The following is a 21,099-nucleotide window of genomic DNA, read 5'->3' on the forward strand; positions in this document are numbered from 1 at the left end:
ATTATTCTCATTCTGTTTAGTAGCTGAATCACCTGTTATTGCTAAGAGTCAGTGTTTGGTTAAGCTTAAAGAAAAGGTACTCTAATAATCTACAGTTCTGATGGCTGCTCAGTGGTGTCATGAACTGTGTTTTCTCAAAGAGCTGTATGGCTTATATAAGCCAGAAATAAGCAAACAAATTCCTCTCGTACATCCAGAAGATTAAGATGCAAATGGAATATGTAACTGATAGAGAACAATTTTCCTCTTACTTTAGCTCCCCCTTCTTTTTTTGCCTGTTTCAGAATAATCTGAGAGATCATGAGTTCTCTGGTTGAACAGGCTTAATGTTTCTTGCTGCTTCTTGACTTCTCTTATGGGCTGCAAATGGTTCATTATAAGGAGTTATTACACTGTGCTCAAATTCTAAACCCATTACCCAGTGGTTTCACAGAATGGTTGAATGGACACCTTATTTTTGTATTGAAGTAATGAGCTGGGAACCCTTCCAGAAGAGGATCTGAAAACTGGTTTAGAAATATCGTATTTGAAACTTTATAGGTTGAAGATTCTACTAGTTTAACACATTCTTCCCGGGTATTAATTTAAGACTCCTTTGGAAGGAGGAATATTTACTTCTAATTTTTTACTTATTGCATTAAAACAAATGCATGCTTGGCAATTGTGGGAATAACTATGGTAATTTTTTTTTCCTATTGTAATTTAACTCCTTTTGCCATGGCCAGAGCTGTCTCTTTAAGCATGCTAATAACTGTTCAATTTGGCAAATAATACTTATACTGTTAAAAAAATTTATGCAGGTGACTGAGTATGGCAGAAGATGGAGTTATTTCCCATGTAAGTGGGAATTCATGGAAAGTGTTATGCTGTGTTCACGTAGCTTTACTTATAATCTTGTGTGCATGCAGGCCTTTGAATTATTTCAAGAATGTGCTTTGATATTTTCATCACATTTTCAAAATAAGTCTGACATTTTGCCATTGAAAAATAATGGAAAAAGGAATTAGAAATGGGGTAAAAGATCACTGGTGAATGAAAGCTCATATACATATCAAACAGCCATCAGCTCATTGCCCATAAAAGATAGAAATTCCCATTGCCATTAAAAAAAACACTTCTAATGAAACAACCACTCCACCACTGAGATCTCAATCTTCAGCTTACAGGGAGACCTATAAAAAGTCCTTAAAGATGAGTCCAGAAACTAAGCTTTAAGACTGTACTAGTCATAAGGAGAAAAGTGAAATGCTGTAGTGTAAAACACTTCTGGAAAAGCTGGTGTTTATAATCCCACGTAGTTTAAGTTCACAGTGCTCTGCCCAGCAGTACTTGTTGGAACCAAGGAGACAGTGGCTGCGCTATGGGTTGAAACCTTTTATATGAGTTTTGCTTGGAAAGAAAATACTGGTGGATCTGTCAGTTCAGAGCAATTTTCTGTACTTAGCCCTGTTGCTTCTGTTTGTCCTTAAAAAGGAGTTTGCATGCCTGAAAACTTCCCTGAAAACTTATGTTTTCTGTTTGCAGTTAAATCAGGTGGTGTGATAAAAAGACTACTCTTCCAAAACAGATGAAGATATATTATGTATTATGGCATTTTCTTCTTATGCAGTCCTAAAAATGTTCTTGTAGTGTTTTTACAGTTTTTTTTTTTTTTCAGGTTATTGTTATTGTTTAGTGATTTTTTTTCCTAATTTTAATTTTTTATTTTTGTTAATCAAACTGAATATACATAGTTCTGTTTATGGCAGCTATAGTGACCTCCACGCAGACCACCTGCAGTTTTGGATCCTTTATATCCAGCACAAAGCCTATCCATTTGAATCTGCATGCCTTTCCTAGAATTAGGACTATGTTAAAACATTTTAATTATTTAACAAATACTGAGAAAATAAATTTTCTATGCAGGAAAATTTATTTATTTTCCTCCTATGTAGTGATTGCTTGTGAGAAATTAAGCATTTGGTGACTCCAAGGATGATAATATACCGTATGTAGAGTAATTAAATATTACCGAAACATCTGTGACACACCTTTAAAACAAAACTTTGCTTGTTTTCTAACTGCAGAGTCCCAGCAGGGGGCTCCCAGGTAACACTGAGAAATCTTTAGGAGGCATTAATGCATACAAGTTGCCCACATTTGGATGATATCTGTATATTTTTAAACTTCCTAGAATCTGAGTTAAATTATCACTTAGTATTAATATTTTTAAAAGCATTTTACTTATGAAATGTTTTGGTTGCTAAAATCCTTTGGCTCATCTTACAGTGTTTCAGTGGAACTTGCTGTTCCTTGGATTCAAAGGCAGACAGTGAAAAACTACAAGTTTTCCTCAGCCCTTTTGAAAATCTGGCTGATGGATGCCTTGTGCCAATTGAGGTTTAACACTACCTAGCATCTCAGAGAGATCATGGAATTCGATTCCATTTTAATAATTTTCTGCAAATGGATTAAATGTGTACTCTGTATAAAGAACCATGATTAATTGTACTAAGAACAGAATTAGCAGTCTCAAGTGAAGAAATAATTATAAAAATAAAAACCTGATCCACCATCCTTGAATCCCACTCCCTCCTATAAAAAGAGGGTAATTTTAGAGCTGTTTTTAATGGTTCTTTTTTTATAAGTATTTTATATCTGTTTCATTTATTTCTTTCAGTGAGAGACTCAATATTTGGAAAGTTTGTAATACAAGTAGGCCAGTAGTCAACTGAATTTCAAATGGTTCTAACTGGGGCCAATGAAATAATTCTTAGGAAATAATCTGACAATTTATTTTTCTTCTATTTTCCAAATGTCTCACTAGAAAATTTTCAAAAGTATTTATTCAGAAATGTTTTTTAAAGTACTGAAATATCTCTTGTAGGGTAGTTTGTTAGCTACAAAATAGAAATTTAGATATTTATTTATTTTTAGTTGGACTCTAAAAGTATGTTCAAAAGATGTTTTCTGCTGAAAGAAAATTATGGAAAATAGGTGAAGATATTATTTTAATTAAATACTTACCAATAAAATAGATCCATGTAAAGAGTTTCTTTCTGTCCCTTGATCACCAGTGAGAACATACTAAAACTAATTATCACAGCATGGGGGACAAGCATTTGCTTGAAGAACTATTAGGCCTTTAAAAAACTCACAAAAATTAGCTCCCATTCTACTAAAAAAAAAAAAAAAAAAAAAAAAAAGCAGAACTTTTCTGTAGAAAAGTTTATCATCAAAACCTGAGGACAAATTTAAAACACCCTACACCACCTAATAAAACCCCCAAATTACAGATTTCCACAGGAGACTTGCATTTCATTTACACAAATATGTTACTAACAGGGCTGGAAGCAGAAAGTGGATCTCATGATTTATGCTCCCAATAAAACCACTTGATCACCCTGTCTTACATAGTTTACAAATCCATCTACCTAAAGATTATGAAAAATGCCTCATTTTTCATATGCCTCATTTTAGGGAGGCTGTGCTGAAATGGACATTAACAGCACACATCTGATCATCAGATAGGTAAAGTGGCAGGCCTGAGAAGTGCCAAGGGCTCTGAAACTCACCAATTCCTTCTGTCTGTGCCATGATGCATGGGAGATGTCAGCTTACCCTTTGCAAGTAACTTATCTTCGGAGACTGTAAACTTTTCTGTGTGATTTATGGAAATTATGGTCATGTAAAAGAGTATATGTATCTTTTTGGAAGATACAAATACTCTGTATCACTATCTTGTTGGGCTAAGCCTATTTCTGCTCATGCATTTTTGGAAAATTGGTCCTTGGTATTTTTTCATGAACAAGATAAATTGGACACCTCATCTGTGCAAAATACACAATTTTGCAAAACTAAATACAAATAATTAGGACTTTATATATATATATATGTATAAACTCCTCACACCCAAAAACTTGAATGGCTTTGTGTTTTGCAGAGGATTTAGTCCCCTGATTAAATATATTTGAACATAGCCTATAATATACTTGGTGCCACAGAGCCACTCCCCCCCTGGTTTCTTGACCCAGAGATCAAGAAATAGTTTCCATTTTGCTTGAAGTCCCAAGTGGTTACTGCAGTGTAGATTGCTCCTATATAAACCTCTCTGCAGTAGCTTTATTTGATGAGTGAGTTTTAAGCTACTTTGTATTTGTCTATGCTTTTGACTCTTGATTTATGGTCCTGGTAGCTCCAATGCTTCTGATGTTTCTAGATTCTACTCTAAAAGATGATGTCTGGTTGCATTCATAATCCAAAAAAATACATCATCCTACGTATGTATGTATAGTATCTACATTCTTATGTCTGTTTCTCAGTCTAAGAAAAGGTGTTCAGACCTGTGTTTTAAGGTAGGATTGTATTACCAATGCCATTACATTACTTAGTAATGTCACCTTGTTAATGGCTTTATAAATTATACCTTCTAGTTTCCACACATTTTGTCTCTTTCTTTTTTATTAGAAAATTACATGAGGGTGTTTTGGCCTGACAGTTATGAGATCACAAACGTCGGTACTAAAGCAAATGAACTAAATAGAGAAATGTACTCTTGTATTTTATAGAGTAATTCATCTGCCATTTTATACTTTATTCTCCTCAAGGACTCACAGTGCAAACTGTTGCCATTCACCATAGGTCTCCCTGCTACCCTGATGGAGTAGCAATATTAAACACTAGCCAGGCTGACAGCAAAATCCTGTGGCTTTTGGTGTTGTTGTTGTTTTGTTTTTAATTGGTTGGAAATAGAAGTGCTGTGGTACTAACAGGCCAACTCCTATTCTTGCCCCTCCACCAGAGTGGTTCTGAAGACTGTTTATTGATATGGTGATAGGCACTTTATATATATAAATATAAGTACATGTATATAAAATAATAACTTAAAAAACTGTTTTCTAGACTGTAATATGTTCTTGCCACTACTTCTAATTTAGGCCAACAATATTTGAGAATAATGAAATTTTTCTTTTAAGTGAGATTTGTAGAGGAGTGAGGGTTAAGAAGAAAATACCTTTAAAGTATTTCTTTTAATATACACGATTTCTTACATCTTAGCATTATTCTCAGAAAACACTTCACCTCTGCTGAGATTACTGAAAACATGGTTTGTGATTGCCTTAGTGAATTACTCAAAGCAGGGTTGCTGTTGATGCTGATATCCCTGAACACCTGAGAGGGTCCAAACCAATCTTCTGTCTTGTGCAGCTCGGAGCTGCTGTGAGCCTTGTTAGCAAAGGAGCTGTCTCTGACAAACAGCAGCCCCCACAAACTGATCGGTTTTATTCATTCTCCTTTTTTACCTTGTGTGCTTTTACCAAAGTTGTTGTCCCAGCATCCAAGCATCATTTCAGCAGCTTTTGGAAGATTTATGTCAGGACAGTTCTTTACTCTTAGAGTGCTTTAATTCACCCTTTTGTGCATCTAGTTTTGTTCATCAGTCTAGGGTAGGTCTCTCTTTCTGGTAAATATTCACTGCCTCCCTATGGCTTTTATTTCCACTCCTAGTACTTCTATTGTATATAAAAGGTAGGGATTTTGCTCCTGTCTTCCAGCCTCTCTGATTTTGTTTGCACTGTTTCTTCACTGATGTTTCTGATCAGTATCAATATAAATCCAATGAGAGTGAGGTTGGGTTTTGAGCAGCTAAGAACTTATAATTTTCTCCCCTAATGATAATTGTTCTCATCGTTCTAGAAATTAATAGTATGCAAACTGGAAATCTACAGCAAAGTACAATTTTAATTAATTTATTTTTTATAACTTATTTCATTATTGTTAGAGAGAAAAGGATTTGCTTTTAGTAAATGTCTTTCTCATAATGAAAGGTTTTCTTTTTGGTTGGCCAGTTTTGTTCTATCTGTACAACTAACAGGTTATAAGGCAAGAACTTTTATGGTTTTTGAATGGAGAAAGCTTCGACGATAAATATATGAAGGTTTCTTGTGGATATTGTTTTTCAGATCTCCCCTGCCTCTCACCTTGCAAAAGCAAGTAAAGAATGAAACACTCCTTAAAAACTGCCTATGCTTGTACTATATAAGGGATTCTTAGAGTGTTTATAAATTTATTTGAAATTCTTCTCCATCAAAGGCACTTTAGTCTTAATCTCTGCCACAACATTAATTTTTACATAATTTCTGTATCTCCATATGTTTGAGGCATTATTTTTACAGACCAAGGATGAGCTATGATCTGAATGGAGTGGTGTTTTTTTGTTTGTTTGTTTGTTTTTTTATATATATATATTTATATATTAAAGTCCATTATATTAAGAAATGCAATTTTGATGCAGACTGTGTTGACAGTGGCAGAGTAATAACTCCAAAGCATTAGAAGATGTTTCCACTTCTGATAGGAGAGAAGGAAGGTCTTGTTCAAATTTAATAGACAGAACATAGTTTATTAAAGAGGAGAGAAGAAAATAATCCAAACCCAATTCATACCAAGAAAGCAAGAGATGATATATTGCACTGAAAATATGTAATACATACTTTGCAGTGTCCTTCAGCTTTAAAATTAAACATTTATTAATCTCCTTGTTGTATTGTACTGATTATAATGTTTTAAAATTCTTTGAGTAGTATTAATGTAGTTAAATATTATCTAAATGATATTAAGATAATTAAATAGGTGACATATGTTTTCAGTAATCTGAGTTTGATCCAGAGTATGCTTGAATTAAGAGGTCTTTAAATAAGGCCTACTGAGTTTTGCTCTACACAATTCCTATGATTCAGCTCTGCAGAGTGCTGTGCTTGAAAGCTGCGATCAATTACAGCATCTAAAGCTTGTATTTAAATTCAAGCCCATGAAGCCAGTTGTGAGTCCACCAGAATGCTTATGTCCTTAATTACTGGTTGCATATTTACAGCTGAGTCCATATCAAATACTTTTTTTTTTTTTTTTTTAATATTCTCTGTAGGACTCATTCCACCTAAGTGTTTCCCCATTTTTCCTCATTTATTTTTACATTAAAAAACAAACAAGCAGAGAAACACGCAAACAAAAACAATGTATAAATGAAATAAGAATTTAGTTGGCTGAAGTAGGAGGTTAAAATATCCAAAAGCTCTATGATTATATGAAATCAGTTATAGGGTATTACTTGCTAATTCAGTCTGAGTTCATGAATAGCTGCTCTTTTGCTGTATGTATATATGGGTTGTGGAGGCAAAGAGAGGGGGGAGACCCAGCTGGGGGGATTCAATGCGTGTCCCCTCAATGGAAAGGGATGCATTTCTTTTTGGGGTAGGGGTGATTTGTCCTGTGTTGTTTGTGAGGTCTTTTGTGCTAATGGAAAACTGCAAAGCTTTCTCTGAGTTACACCTGAGAAGATGCTAGGTTTTTTTCCCTTTTCTTGCTGGTTTTAGAAATAGTTTATAGTTTTCAGTCTTCCATTTCTATTTGTCCTATTTATTAACTACCAATTTATTACTTCATTTTATCAGGCTCCATTTTGTGCTTGACACTAAATAAAACTTATGGGGTGTGATTTATATAGACTTTTACTACTGCAGGTAAAAGAGAAAACCTGTAACTGCTTCTAGGTATAAACTAAAAATACTGTTTTCAAAACACCACTGTGGTTTTAAGTGTGCACTTGCTTTTGTCTTAAATTTCTTCAGTTATGGCGGTATGTTGTAAATTACTACTGAGATCTCAGTCATGGGTATTCTTCATCAAATGATATTAAATTATAAAAACCTGTGTTGGTTGACAAGCCACAATTTGTATAACAAATGTGTGAATAAAGCAGTAGTGAGATTGCATTTCCTTGTCCATATAGCATTTCATAGGTGTTAGTCCATCTATAGCATAAAGGTTACAGATCCAACGGCTGCAGAGCTGAGAAGTGCCTTCTGGAACAGGTATGGAACAATGTGTTATGGAGATTTTCCCTCCTGTGCCCAGCTAAATACCGAAGAAATACAGTCAGGCTGAATTGAGCTTCATGTGACGAACGTACTAAATGTGCTGCTCACCCACTGATTTATCATCCCTATTATCCAGTAGCGCTATGTCTTTTCCAATCTTTTTACATTAAGTAGAGTCATAAGAAGCAGTGATTTGGTCAGGGAATTGTCCTGCAAGAGCAGGAGGAGCCAGGTTTGGGGACAAGCACTCGTGCCAGGACAGGAGGGTGCAGCTGATGGGCAGCATAAATGCAGGTTTCATCGTCTAAGCTGGAGAAAAGTCTGTCTGGATCTGAGTAACATTTCTGAAATGCAATACACACAGTGGAGACAGAGATTTGTGCTGCTACTGCAGCATTTCCTGTGGCTGACAGGTTAAACAATGCAGGGGATGCTCTGTCTGGGGAAGAGACAACCATTAAAAAATCAAAAAGTACTTTTTATTTGAACAAGAGTAATGCAGTGTTTTTTTTGTCGTGAGTTTAGGAGTAGCCAGGTTGCAGATCCTTGCTATTTTTTTTTTTTTTGGTGTGTGTCTGAATATAATTAATTTCATTAGATCTATATTAGATCTTTGCAGCAATTCCTTTCCTTTGCTGCATGGCTCTGTGACTGGTGTGGGAAGATTCTTTTCGTTCCTTCATACACATGACTCAACCCTTTTGAAAGGGCTAGAAGAAAAAAGTGAAATGTCCCAAACTGAAGAAAGAGCATTTTTCTTCCACTAGTCAGGCATCTTTCTCTGCTTTGGGACTGCTTCCCCTGTGAATACAGACATGAGTGTGGTTTCCCAAGGACAGCAGAGTGTGGTTGTGGTGTCGAGCCTTGGCTCCTTTTTCCTTCTGAGGCAAACAAATGCTCCCAGCAGTGCACTTGGCGCTAGCATCTTCTGTGATTATGAGCTGTGCTGGTTGCCCATCAGGCATGTTTGCTCCTGTAAAGGGAGTCTAGTGTGACCTGCAGCAGCCTGAACTGGCATCTGCAATGCACCCCTACCTCCTCCTAATAGCTGTAAATGTAGGAGTATAATCATTTACCTATGAATCCTGAAAACTGGGACTCAGAGTTTGAAAGGGAAACCAGCAACGGTTTTTGGAGGAAGAAGAAATGACAAACGTTTGGCTGATTTATTTTTGTAAAAATTTTGCAAATCTTGTGGTTTCCAAAAGATAAAGTCCCAAATTTTTTACTCCAGTTTTTTTTTTTTTTTTTTTTTTTTTTTTTTTTTTTTTTAATATACCTACTGCTAAATCTTGTGGTATTGATACATGGAAAAAAAGGCACCTCATATTTTTTCCAAAGCCATTCTATCTCTTGATAAAAAGATGCTTTGTAAGTTGTTTTGTGTTTTCTGTAGAGTGAAATAAAAAGTAGCTTTTTAGATGATGTTGCTTTGTATCATTCTGAATTAGTGATTTTTTTTTGTTTGTTTTTTGGCTGGAGTTTTTTAGAAACACAGGTGATGAGAATAGATTGATTATTAGCATGAGCAGGCTGCCTGTTGCCATGATGACAAGTTGGCAAGTCCTGAAAAGGACCTGATAACTGACTCTAAGCAAATCCATGAGAGTGTTTGGAGGAAAACCAGAACTGCATAGCCCCAGATCATGACAACACTAAAATAATACACAAAACAGTGAAATTTCACTGTCCTAAAATATTTGGCTAGCAAATTTCTTTAGTAACACTCTCAGATGTATTGCCATAATAGACTGTCATGAATCACAGAATAGTCTAGGTTGGAAGAGACCTCCAAGATCACCGACTTCAACATCTGACCTAACACTAACAAGTCCTCCACTAAACATATCCCTAAGCTCTACATCTAAATGTCTTTTAAAGACCTCCAGGGATGGTGACTCCACCACTTCCCTGGGCTGCCTATTCCAGTGACTAACAACCCTTTCAGTAAAGAAGTTCTTCGTAATATCCAACCTAAACCTCCCCTGACGCAACTTTAGCCCATTCCCCCTCGTCCTGTCACCAGGCACGTGGGAGAATAGACCAACCCCCACCTCGCTACAGCCGCCTTTCAGGTACCTGTAGAGTGCAATAAGGTCACCCCTGAGCCTCCTCTTCTCCGGGCTAAACAGTCCCAGCTCCCTCAGCCACTCCTTGTAAGACTTGTTCTCCAGACCCTTCACCAGCTTCGTAGCCCTTCTCTGGACTCGCTCAAGCACCTCCATGTCCTTCTTGTAATGAGGGGCCCAAAACTGAACACAGTACTCAAGGTGCAGCCTCACCAGGGCCAAGTACAGGGGGACAATCACTTCCCTGGACCTGCTGGACACACTGCTTCTTATGCAAGCCAGGATGTGTTGGCCTTCTTGGCCGCCTGAGCACACTGCTGGCTCATATTCAGCCGACTGTCAACCAATACCCCCAGGTCCTTCTCTGCCAGGCAACTTTCCAACCACTCATCTCCCAGCCTGTAGCACTGCTTGGGGTTGTTGTGCCCCAGGTGCAGGACCCGGCACTTGGCCTCGTTGAACTTCATACCGTTGGCCTCGGCCCATCGATCCAGCCTATCCAGATCCTCCTGCAGAGCCTTCCTACCCTCGAGCAGATTGACACACGCACCTAACTTGGTGTCATCTGCAAACTTACTGAGGGTGCACTTGATGCCCTCATCCAGATCATAAAGATATTAAAGAGAACTGGCCCCAGTACTGAGCCCTGGGGGACACCACTAGTGACTGGAAGGAAACTGAAGGAAAGTTTATAATCAAATTTGCAATCTAAGACTATAATTTAAAAGTGTTCTGCATTTAAATACATCTTTTCTTGTATTTCACCCTTAGGATTCGTTAGATTGACTTCCATGGATATTGCATGAGTAAATGGTTAGTAAATCCAGTGTTGCATGGGTTGATTCACATTTGTGAATTGGTTGGAGATGAATGATTGTTGCACAGTGTTTATGTTATAGCAGAACTTCTGCATGTAAGAAAGGGTGAAATAAGCCCTTACCTTGAAGGCAAAGATCCACCTTCCCCTTTGCAGTTATACTGGTGCCTAGCATGCCTTTCATACTGCAGCAGTATGAAAACACGGTCTCACTAAACCAAAATTTTTCAGTGCTGTAAGCCAGCCTTTCTTTTACTTGTCAAGGCATGCTCAGTACCTCTGCCTTGAAATGAATGAAGATCTACTCTTAATGATGACAGATGGGTTTGTGTCTGAACATCAGAAGGGAGGGAGATCTGTGTAACGGTATCATTGAAGGCATGTTGCTCCTCTTAGCTAATATTTTTTGAAGGGTATGCAGCCCATTGTTGCTTTCAACACACAAGATGAAATTCTGCTGTCATTTATTTTGAGGCAATGTCACGATAACAGAACAGATGTCTCAGAAGAAATAAGATGTCATTGTTCTTCTAGTGAAATGCAGAGAAGAATTAAGAGATAGCAGAATAATACTAGGAAAGGATGATTTAAATCAGAGCTTCCATTCATAACATCATGACTTAAGAATGAGCTTGGAGTTCAGTACAACAAATTAATAATAATTCCTTTTAAAGACAGATTATATCTCTAGCGTCATACTCAAAAGAAGGAGAGAAAGGGCAAGCAAAAGAAAGACCAGCATCATGTGCTGGTTTGAGAAGCTAAAGCTTTGGGAGAAATTTCTAGAGAATCTTACCTGAAAGGGCAGTACAAGCAGTGTGAAGGACTGCTAGCACCAAAAGGGCTACAGCTAACATGGTCTGATAGCTTATTAAAAATTGAAGGGTGGGGGAGTGGAGGAGGTGGAAGAAGAATCCCCTCTTTTACAGGCTCTGCTGGACCAGGCTAGGGCTGTCTCAGACAAAACCATCCCCATGCTGCAGATTTGCGTGTTGGCTCAAAGGGAATTTGCCTTAGGAAGCAGGTAGCTTCTCTATCCCAATACGTCATAGAAAATAATAATAGCTGCTGGAAGGAGTATTTGATAGAACCCAAAGTCAGATACATCAGGTACATAATGCTTAACAACTGCACTCAACTTCCCTGGCATATTTGAAATGGAATTCAATGGAAATATTAACGTAGAGTTAGATATGTTTATGTGTGTTTACCTGTTTGGGCAATAGGATGAAAAAGTTATTTGTTTAGTAATGCTGAATATTATTTGCTACCATGAATAATAAACACAAGTAGAATTTGCAATAGGACACATAACAGTAATTCACAGTTTTAGGGGGCAGAAGGCTTAGGAGTATTCTGTGTCTGTGCAAGTTGATATGCATGCATCATTCTTCAATCTGTTGTGCTATAGCAGCTGAAAGTTACTGGAAAAAAAAAGTATCTAAAGGGGCTCTTTGCTTCCTCATATAATTTGTACTATAATGGAGACATATGAAAGTGATAATATTTTGCTATATGATATAAAACCAGCCCAGTATATTCAGTATGTATTTCCCTTGTTTATTCATCTGTAAAGCAAGATTAATCTTGCTTTATTTTTCCTCAGCTGTGTTGGGACTGAACATTGCATCACTGCCAAACTGCTGGGCATGTGGATGCAAGCAGAACAGGTTGTTTAGAGCTGTTTTGATTGTTCCAGTTCCTGTTTAAGGAAGCCAGTAAAATTTCATATTTGAACCTGAAAAGAAGCATTTAACTCTGGACTGAAAAATAGAACATGTAAATGGGGAATAGGAGGCATGGGGGAGAGCAAGCATTTAAATCATCCATGAGGGATGGTTTTAGGCTTTGTCTGAGAGGACTGGTGATTTGCTGGGAGCTCAGACCCCAGTCTGCAGTGTAATTAGTGCTGTCTGCCTTGTTCCAGCCATGCCAGGCCCACGCTCCATTGTTAGTAACTGAAGTGAAACTCACAGGTCGTGGCTTCTCTGTGTGAGGTTTGGTGATACTTTCTTTGCACTCTCTACTGTGTAGAAGCTCTATGCAAACTAAGACTGCAAAGTTTCTTCTCTGCCCACGAGGCTAAGATTGGAGCTGTGCTGAATTTTCAAACAGACGATGTTTAATTTCACCTCATAACACTTTCTGCAACGTCTTCTCTCTTATGAGGCATATTTGTCATCTTGTATATGAAGAAATTGTTGTTTACTTGAACTAAGGGTAATCTGTAGGCTGACAGAGGCATGTTTATTACCATAAGGAAAGTGACCTCTAATAGACACAAAATGTTCAGTGCAGTAATTGCCATCTGCGGTATGAAACCCACTTCAATGTCTCTTAACTTAATTATTCCTTCTGCTCTTTGTCTTTGATTAGATTGTTCATGTGGGACTGGGACATTACATTTGTTTTCACTGGCAGACTGCATATCAAATACTGCTCACCAGATGCATCTAAGCAGCTGTTTTGTTCTTGGAGAAAGTATGGCACAGCAGCTTGAGCTGCAAACAAGACCCAACAGTTGGATACCTCTTTCTGCACATGGTTGGTGATGAAGAGGCTGCTGGTGGAGACAGGGACATGTCTGGCAATGCCTGGCTCTTGTGAGACCTTGCTGTCTTCTCTGAGGTGAGGAGAGAAAAAGCAGAAGCCCAGGAGAGGCCTAGGTTGCCCTTGTGCAATTTATGTTAATGGCAAAAGGTAGGGATGAGAGAGTTGAAGAGAATTGCCCAGTGCTGGAATGTATGTGGAATATAGATTTGCCCTTTACGTCAGTGAGTTTTTTTGTTTGTTTGTTTGTTTGTTTTTCCTACTGAGATAGGAAAGGTATCGAATGGGGTATTAAGCTGCAGAGCTGCATCAGTTGCAGAGCTGATGCTTAACCATCCCAATACGAATGGTTATTTAATCACACCAGCCAGGAGCCTCGTTATGTGAAGGATACCATCTTTGCTGTTGCACTGGAGGTTTGCTTGAGACTAGGAGCACAAACCTCTGAGACTAAGAGCACAAACTGTTATGCTCAGCAGTGTCACAGCTTCTTGTCCAGGATCGTGCTTTGTGGATGAGACCTGTAAGAGGACTTGCAGCAGATTCACCAGATGCTACAGCTTCTTTTGCTGTCTTCTGCAGAAGACAGTTATTGATATCAGATGTGCAGCATATATATGGAAATATGTGCACAACATATACTGCTAGGTGTAGTTTGTGTTGTACACAGCTGCTTGTGAGGGACTATTTGGCTCTAATACACACTTTTGCCACTGTGCAAACTCTGGAATGAAATAAATATATTTCCTGTCCTTAAACAAACAAAAACAAACAAACAAACAAACAAACAAACACAAAAAGTATTTTGAAAAATTATCAGGCCAAAAAGTCCTTTAATAATAACAGTTTTGCTAAACTGATTTTCAGTTTGATTGAAAAGAACTGTAGGAGGTCTGAAGGCAATGGGAAAGATGTGTTTTTTACATGCTCTATTTAGCAGGTCATGATGACAGTCTGTAGTCTTTCAGCTATTTCCTCATGGGTTCCTTGTTTTCCTTTTCACAACTGAAGCAGAAATTTTTCTGTAACAGAACAGATCTGGCTGTATCAAAGTGCCTTGGTGGCAAGTGATGCATGACCTTTGAATCTAATGAGTTCAAAAGAAAAATTATGATAAACTAAAGTAATAATTTTTAAATTTTTTGTTTGTTTGTTTGTTTGTTTTATTGTGAAGCTTGAGTTGATGGGTTGGAAAGTTCTCTCTGAGTGCATGGGTAATGATATATTTTAGAAGGTTGTGCTTTTATCGGGTAACATGTCCCTTTAAACTTTTATTTTCAGTAAACTCTAAGTAATATTTCCCCAAATATTACTTTCATTTTGAATTGCTACAGCAGTTCCTCCCCTTCTCCCACCCTGAGCCCCCATTTTCGCCTCCTATTTTATGAATTATTTTAAGGTATTTCATCTAGGTTTTATGCTTTATGTGATATTTTTTTTCCTTATTAACTGAAGTGTGGTTTGGGTTTTATGCTCTTCAGGCATTTTCAGTGTTGAAAGATAACAGTGATCAAAGGTTGTTTCAAGCAAGCAATGTGTTTTCCCCTTCCACCCACCCCTCAGCAAAGCTACCTTAACTTTAAAAATTATGCAAAGCCTACTCAAGCTCTGCAGCATAAGATACAGCTTGGTTTGGTTTTAATTATACATTTTGAACATTATCATTAGATCATGTCTGTTCAGATCTTAGAATATATTTTATATACAGGGGTGAATACAGGTTGTGTTGTATAAAGTAGTGCTGGTGGTGTGAAGAGACAATGATAAACCAAGACAGATTAAAGAAAATCTATATTCACAAGCATCAGTAATCCTTAAAGACTTCATGTAAATTTACAAATTCACTCTTTTTATTCCCTACCAAATATTGGATGCATTTCTTCAGATGACTCCCAAATTTTACATTTTATATCATTATAAAGAACTGCATGAAAGATTTCAGAAGGAAGGATTTGTCTAAGTTATGGCTGATTACCAGGTAAGAATAGTACTAACATGCTCAGAAGAGCTGAAAGAGAAACTTTACTTTTCTTGGTTATAGCTAATGAAAGTAATTTTGATGCCTTGTAGAAAATAGTTGGATGTATTTCTGTGCTGCATATAGTATATTTGCTGACTTTTAAAGCCGCAGTGAGAAACCAAGAAAAAGGAGAGCATTGGTAGCACCTGCACTTAGCAACCACTAGCCATATGTCTGATTTAAAACAAGCAAACAAACAACAAGCAAATCCAAAACCAAAAAATCACAACATACCGTAGACCGTAAAGGACTGTCCCATCTGGATGGAGACGAATCATTCGGTTTTTCACTGTCACCCCATGGACAAATGACTTCTTGTCATTTAGGAAATATGTGTCAGGCACCCAGAGCTGGTCAGCCACTCTGTTGTCCAGTGTTAGGTTCAGAGGTATTCCAGAATAAGAAAGCCTTTTATCTCTCCAGGACTGCTGGAAGTACATGGTAAGGGTGTAATCCTACAGAATAAATGAGAAAGGCTTTTTTTATTTTGCATACTGAATAACTTAACATAAATTTAGTTTTAAATAACTTTCTGTTCAGTAGCTGTATATCAGAAAAGCACCAGGAAGTTTAAGGTTCATTGCAGTGTTGTCAATAACCATGACTCTTGGCTTGTTTGTGTTTATGTTGAACTTCACACTACTCCCCAGTGGCAGTGACTACCCACCCCAATGCCCCTGGCCATGGGTTTAAAAAACCTCTTGTGCCAGAGGGAATGCATGGTATGTTTGGGTCTCCAGTCTATAGGTTACAGGGTCTCTGGTCTACAGACCATGCTTACCATCTTTTGATAGGTTTTCTTTAACATGAAAAAAGCAGGGCTTTGTTGACCTCGGTCAAATAGCCTTACACACCATTGAAGACACCTTTTGATATTTGCTGTCTTCATCCTGAAAGATTCCCCCTATAATCCAGAAAGCCAGCAGTCCCTAGTATGTCTGAGAAAGAGCAAAAATGACTGCAGAAACTATAATAAACAATTTATCATGCTGAGAGTGCAGTTGCCAGGTGTAATGACCTTTGGTAGCTGGGCATATCTCACCTGAGCCCAGAGGCTTTCTGTCCTTGGCAATCCAACATTACTGCATAGAAAATGACCATTGCACTGTAGCTTAGGGGGAAGTACCATTTACACAGTCCTTCAGCTTTGCACTTGATCAGAAAAGAAACTGTTGTAAAAGACTTCTGGTCTGACTTACTCCCTCAAGTCTTTCACTTTGTGCATTTAGTGGTTTTAAAGGTACTCGATTTTTTGATGTGGAAAAGCCCACATACTTTGTCTGATGGAGTTCTTAAACAATGTCTGGAACAGCAGTATGTGGACTGCTGTTTTTATCTTCCTTATCTTCTCTTCCACCCCCCTTTTCAAGTGGCAGGTCATTTTGTCATGCATTTAGCAATAAAAGAGCAGTAACATTATAGATGTTGTGTAAGATTTTCTTTTATGTGAGAGAAGGCCTCACCTCTGTCATCCTTACAAACCCTAGCCTGTACTGTAATTTTGGAAGAAATAGAGAACATAAAAACTGTCTGTGATTTCCTCTCTTCATCTTCACTGGCTTCTTAAGAATGTACCACTACCATGAAAATCAAAGCACTGTTGTTACCTTTCAAAAAGACTTTCTGCCTGAAATGTTGCATCTAGCAGAGCTATAAACTATAGGCTGATCACTAATAAAAGAAGTTAATATTAATAAAAATATTGCTTGCCCTGGGCCTGCAGTAGTTGCCTTGTACAGAGGACATTCCATGACTTGGTGATCAGCAGACTTATACATTACTGTAATTTACATCAGTTCTGAGTGTCAATTTTCAAGCATCTCCTAGATGTGCCCTTTTCAGGCCTGCAAGGTGGATGGTTACCCATGGCAGAGACAAGAGGTGGTATGCAGAAGGTGTAAGTCTTGACCACATAACTAGGAGCAGGTAGGAGGTAGTCAGGACAGCTAATTTTCCTTTTCACAGCACACTGATTAAGCAGAGAACTACAAAGTTCCTTGGGGACAGCAATTGTTTATTTCTAACTTTGCCTCAGGTTAATTTAATCTGTGAAGGAGTCTGTGGCTGGACTCTGACCGTGCATGCTTGGCTCAACGTGTAGAAACTTGAGGTGGAAAAGGCTTCAACCCACCCTTACCTCTACAGGCACATTCCAGCTGGGGAATCAAAGAGGTCAAAACCTTTGTCATGGGTAACTCACTGCTGCAGAAATATCTGAATGGGTGGACTATTTGGCTTCTCAGCTGCTGATGAGTTACTAATCGTTAACCAAGTGTGGTATGAATTTAAGTCACCACCCAATTTCACTTTCTATTTCAAAGGTGGCTGAGGAAAAGGATAAATGTATCCACTGTCACTTCTACAAAAGCATGGTTTAAAAACAATAACAACATCAATAATTATAATAAAAAAGAACAACATAAACCCTTTTGTTGCCTTTTGTGTTTCTTCCTGAAATTTAAGTGTAAGGAAGGCACAGTGCATGTGCTGATGCTGCCTTGCCAGCTGTTGCTGAAGGGGCTGTTGTGCTGACAGGTGTATGTGACAGGAGTAATGTGCTGAGGTGTGCACTACACTCTGCTGAATATGTGATTTGTAATTTAAATGGTGGAAGAAGCATGGAGAAACATGAACCTTGAGGAAACAAATTTTTGAAAATGTGATGTACAATTTGGATAGCTTTGGGTTAGAAGCAAGCACTTAAAGAGAAGTTAAATTCTTGCCTTTCCTTCCTTGTAGAGATACGCAGAGACCAGATGGGAGCTGGATGAGAAAAAAAAAAAAAAAAAAATTTTCATGCAGTTTTCATATATATATATATATATATATATATTTTTTTTTTTTTTTCTCAGTCCTTTGCTTGGTACTCTCTGTCTTCTGTCTAATTCAGCAGAGACAATGCAGTCCACAGCGCAGATGGAATACAAATTCCAATTACACGTAATTATCTTTTTTTCCCTTCCTGCTTTCCTTTATATTTTCACTATGTCTAAAAGCTGCTTTTGTAAAACTGTCATGTCACCCTGGAGAAAAAAACTAAAAATTGAGGATTTTCTGTGTGTGATGGATCTCAAAGATCAATCAGAGAGAAAAATAGCCAAGATAGGCTACAAGATAACTTAAGGATGTGATCAGGAAAAAAAAAAGTCTCTTGGCTATGGCTAGTAGTAGAAAATAAATTGCTATTTTTAGCATCACAGTCTGTCTCAGAAATTTTATTTCATCCAGCTGTGCTTTACACAGAATACTACTGTTGGTGACACTACAGGAGAGACAATAAACCTGTGCCCCACAGCTGTGTTGTACTATAGAAATATATGGCATACCAACAAGTGTTAGTGGGAAGAGCAAACCTGAGCTTTATCTTAAAGGAATCTCAATGTTTCTTAACTCAGAAAGAGTTATATTTTCTTTCCGTTCTCCAGAACCCAAGAGAGTTACTCATTCAATATTTTAATGAAGAAAATAAGTTGTATATTGTGTTTGTGAGAATCCTATTCACTGTGAGATTTTATTTTAAAAATAAAAGTTTAAAGTTAATGGTAATGTAATTTTATGTAATGGTTATTTTAATGAAAAAATATATATCTGAATTATAATAGTGCAATATATATGTATATATTTGTATGGAATGTAGTCTTACCTTTCTCCTATTTGATCAGTGAAGAATGAAATACCAGCAAACCATATGGCTAGCTTCACCTAGGGATTTTTTCTATTATCATAATTTGTTATATTTTACAGTAGTGTATGTGAGGTGAGAATTTAATGACTAACCACTTTTCTAGCCTGTACAATTTGTTCAAGATTCTGTAGTTTCAAGCTCTAGGGTATATGAATAATATCTGAATCTTCCATATCTGTAGCAGAATTTTTTAAGTTTTTATAACAACTTCCTAAGATCTCATGCATCTGTCTAGATGTGAAAATAAATCAGACCATGTTTAATGTTTGCATTTAGGGATTTCTAATCCTGAATTTAAAAAGAAGAGCCCAATGTAAAAATAAAAAGAAAGAAATGAAATGGCTTCTGCAGATAACTGTTCATTTGAATAATTTAGCTTTAAAAAAACAGTTTTTAGAAAAACACTGAATATTTCTGCATAACTGCATAAATGTACTTACTGTAACAAAAGAAAAAAAAGCTAAAATATTCCTGAAAATTTATGATATTTCAGTATTTATAACTGAGCTGTCCATGATTTCCTCTAAAGGTCCAGGTTGGATGGGGCTGATCTAGGACAACCTGAGGTGTCCTTGCCCATGGCAGGGAGGGTGGAACTAGGTGGTCTTTAAAGTCCCTTCCAAGCCAAACCATTCTGTGTTTCTGTGAAATGCTGCTCTATTTTTCTATGGCATAGTCTCCTTCCTAGTGGTAAATATCTAAGTACCAGTGATAAAATTGTTTTGATGTATAGTGATTTTTTTTTGTATGTGATGAAGCCTGATGTGTTAAAATTAGATGATTTTTTGTTTGTTTACTCAGTAATTGTTCAGATCTCTTTTTTTTATTTTTTCCTTTTTTTTTTTCTTTTTTCTTTTTTTTTTAATTGAACTGAAAGGTGTGAGCAAGTGTGTATGGATGTATATTGTAGTATGTAAACCAATCTGTGTATCAGTAACATGAACTGTGAGAGGAGAATGCCTGCTGGACTTTAGGATGGCTCTGGCATCTCCATTTTTGGGTTTAAAACTTCTTAGAGCAAGAACACAAGCTGTCATATTTGTGTATGTGATCAGTGACAGAAGGCATCACCTAGATGGGGTCTTGATGAGTTTGGAGAGTGTAATTACTTTTCTGGTTGGATTACATGTAGTAACTTCCATATGCTACCCTGTAACCCAATTGGAAATACTATCTTACATTACCCTTTGTCAGCTTTGGAAGATTAAGAAAAGCTTCCTAAACTTCAGCTGAGCTTCATTCTAAACTTACAGGATTATGAGCTCAGGCCAATTTTGCACCAAAACCAACTATCAAGTCTGGACTAAACTAGGAGTTAATTTGGTGGGTTGAAATGGCTCCATGTAGGACAGTGGAAGTTAAGAAACCTTTCTGTAGCTCCAAAGTGGAATGAAATAGTTGGAAAAAACAAAACTTTGTCTCCCCTATTTCTAAAGATGCTCAACACATTTAGAAATATCTCAATAAACAATTTTTTCTTGTTTTCACTGTTGAATTCATTTTAAAATTAAAATATTGGTAGACTTCAAGTGAATGGGTTGCTGAGCTGATTTCCATACCATAATACGGATAGAAACAGGAGACATTTCTCATTAGCTTGGCTTGTGTGAAGCATTTTAATGAGGTATAATAGGTTAAGACACATGCTTACATGTTAGTCTCAGGTAAGAGAGAGATTCTGTGAAAATGTGAATAAGAGAAACTAACATATTTTCCTCTAAATGGCAAATTTATATCTTAATCTGAATTTAATCAGACTCATAAATAAACATTGGCACCAAGCATCACTCTTCACCTAGGTAATATAAATTTATTGTATGAGAGAAAATGCATGGACTACTCATTCCTCTTGTACTTGAAGTTAAAAAAAAAAAAAAAAAAAAGGCAATTTGTAGTTCCAGTTAATAATATACTGGATATCTGTCATACAATGCTAATTTCCTTTTAATTTCTATTATTTTGTTCACTATATATTTGAATAGTTTAATTGTGCAACGTGTATAGATGATGTAAGGGCAGTAACGGATTTTTCTTTCCTGATAAACCTCTGCATCTCTCTGAAACCAGTAAATGCATTAAAATGGCTAGGTAATTTTCACTTG

General features: G+C 37.0%; 1 protein-coding gene across 6 annotated transcripts in view; it reads right to left on the reverse strand.

The window, feature by feature from the left end:
* GABRB1 (gamma-aminobutyric acid type A receptor subunit beta1) overlaps positions 1–21,099 on the reverse strand; it is a 129,370-nt gene that overhangs the window by 48,722 nt on the left and 59,549 nt on the right. For all 6 annotated transcript variants that reach the window (XR_004750450.1, XR_004750449.1, XR_004750448.1 and 3 more), the window contains exon 4: positions 15,547–15,767. Coding sequence is in view for 3 of the 6 variants with exons in the window: in XM_035325177.1 (XP_035181068.1) it covers positions 15,547–15,767 (221 nt within the window). In the remaining 3 variants the exon portion in view is untranslated. The remainder of the gene's footprint in view (positions 1–15,546; positions 15,768–21,099) is intronic.

This window comes from Oxyura jamaicensis, chromosome 4 (assembly GCF_011077185.1).
Source record: "Oxyura jamaicensis isolate SHBP4307 breed ruddy duck chromosome 4, BPBGC_Ojam_1.0, whole genome shotgun sequence".
In the NCBI taxonomy this organism is placed as follows: Eukaryota; Metazoa; Chordata; class Aves; order Anseriformes; family Anatidae; genus Oxyura; species Oxyura jamaicensis.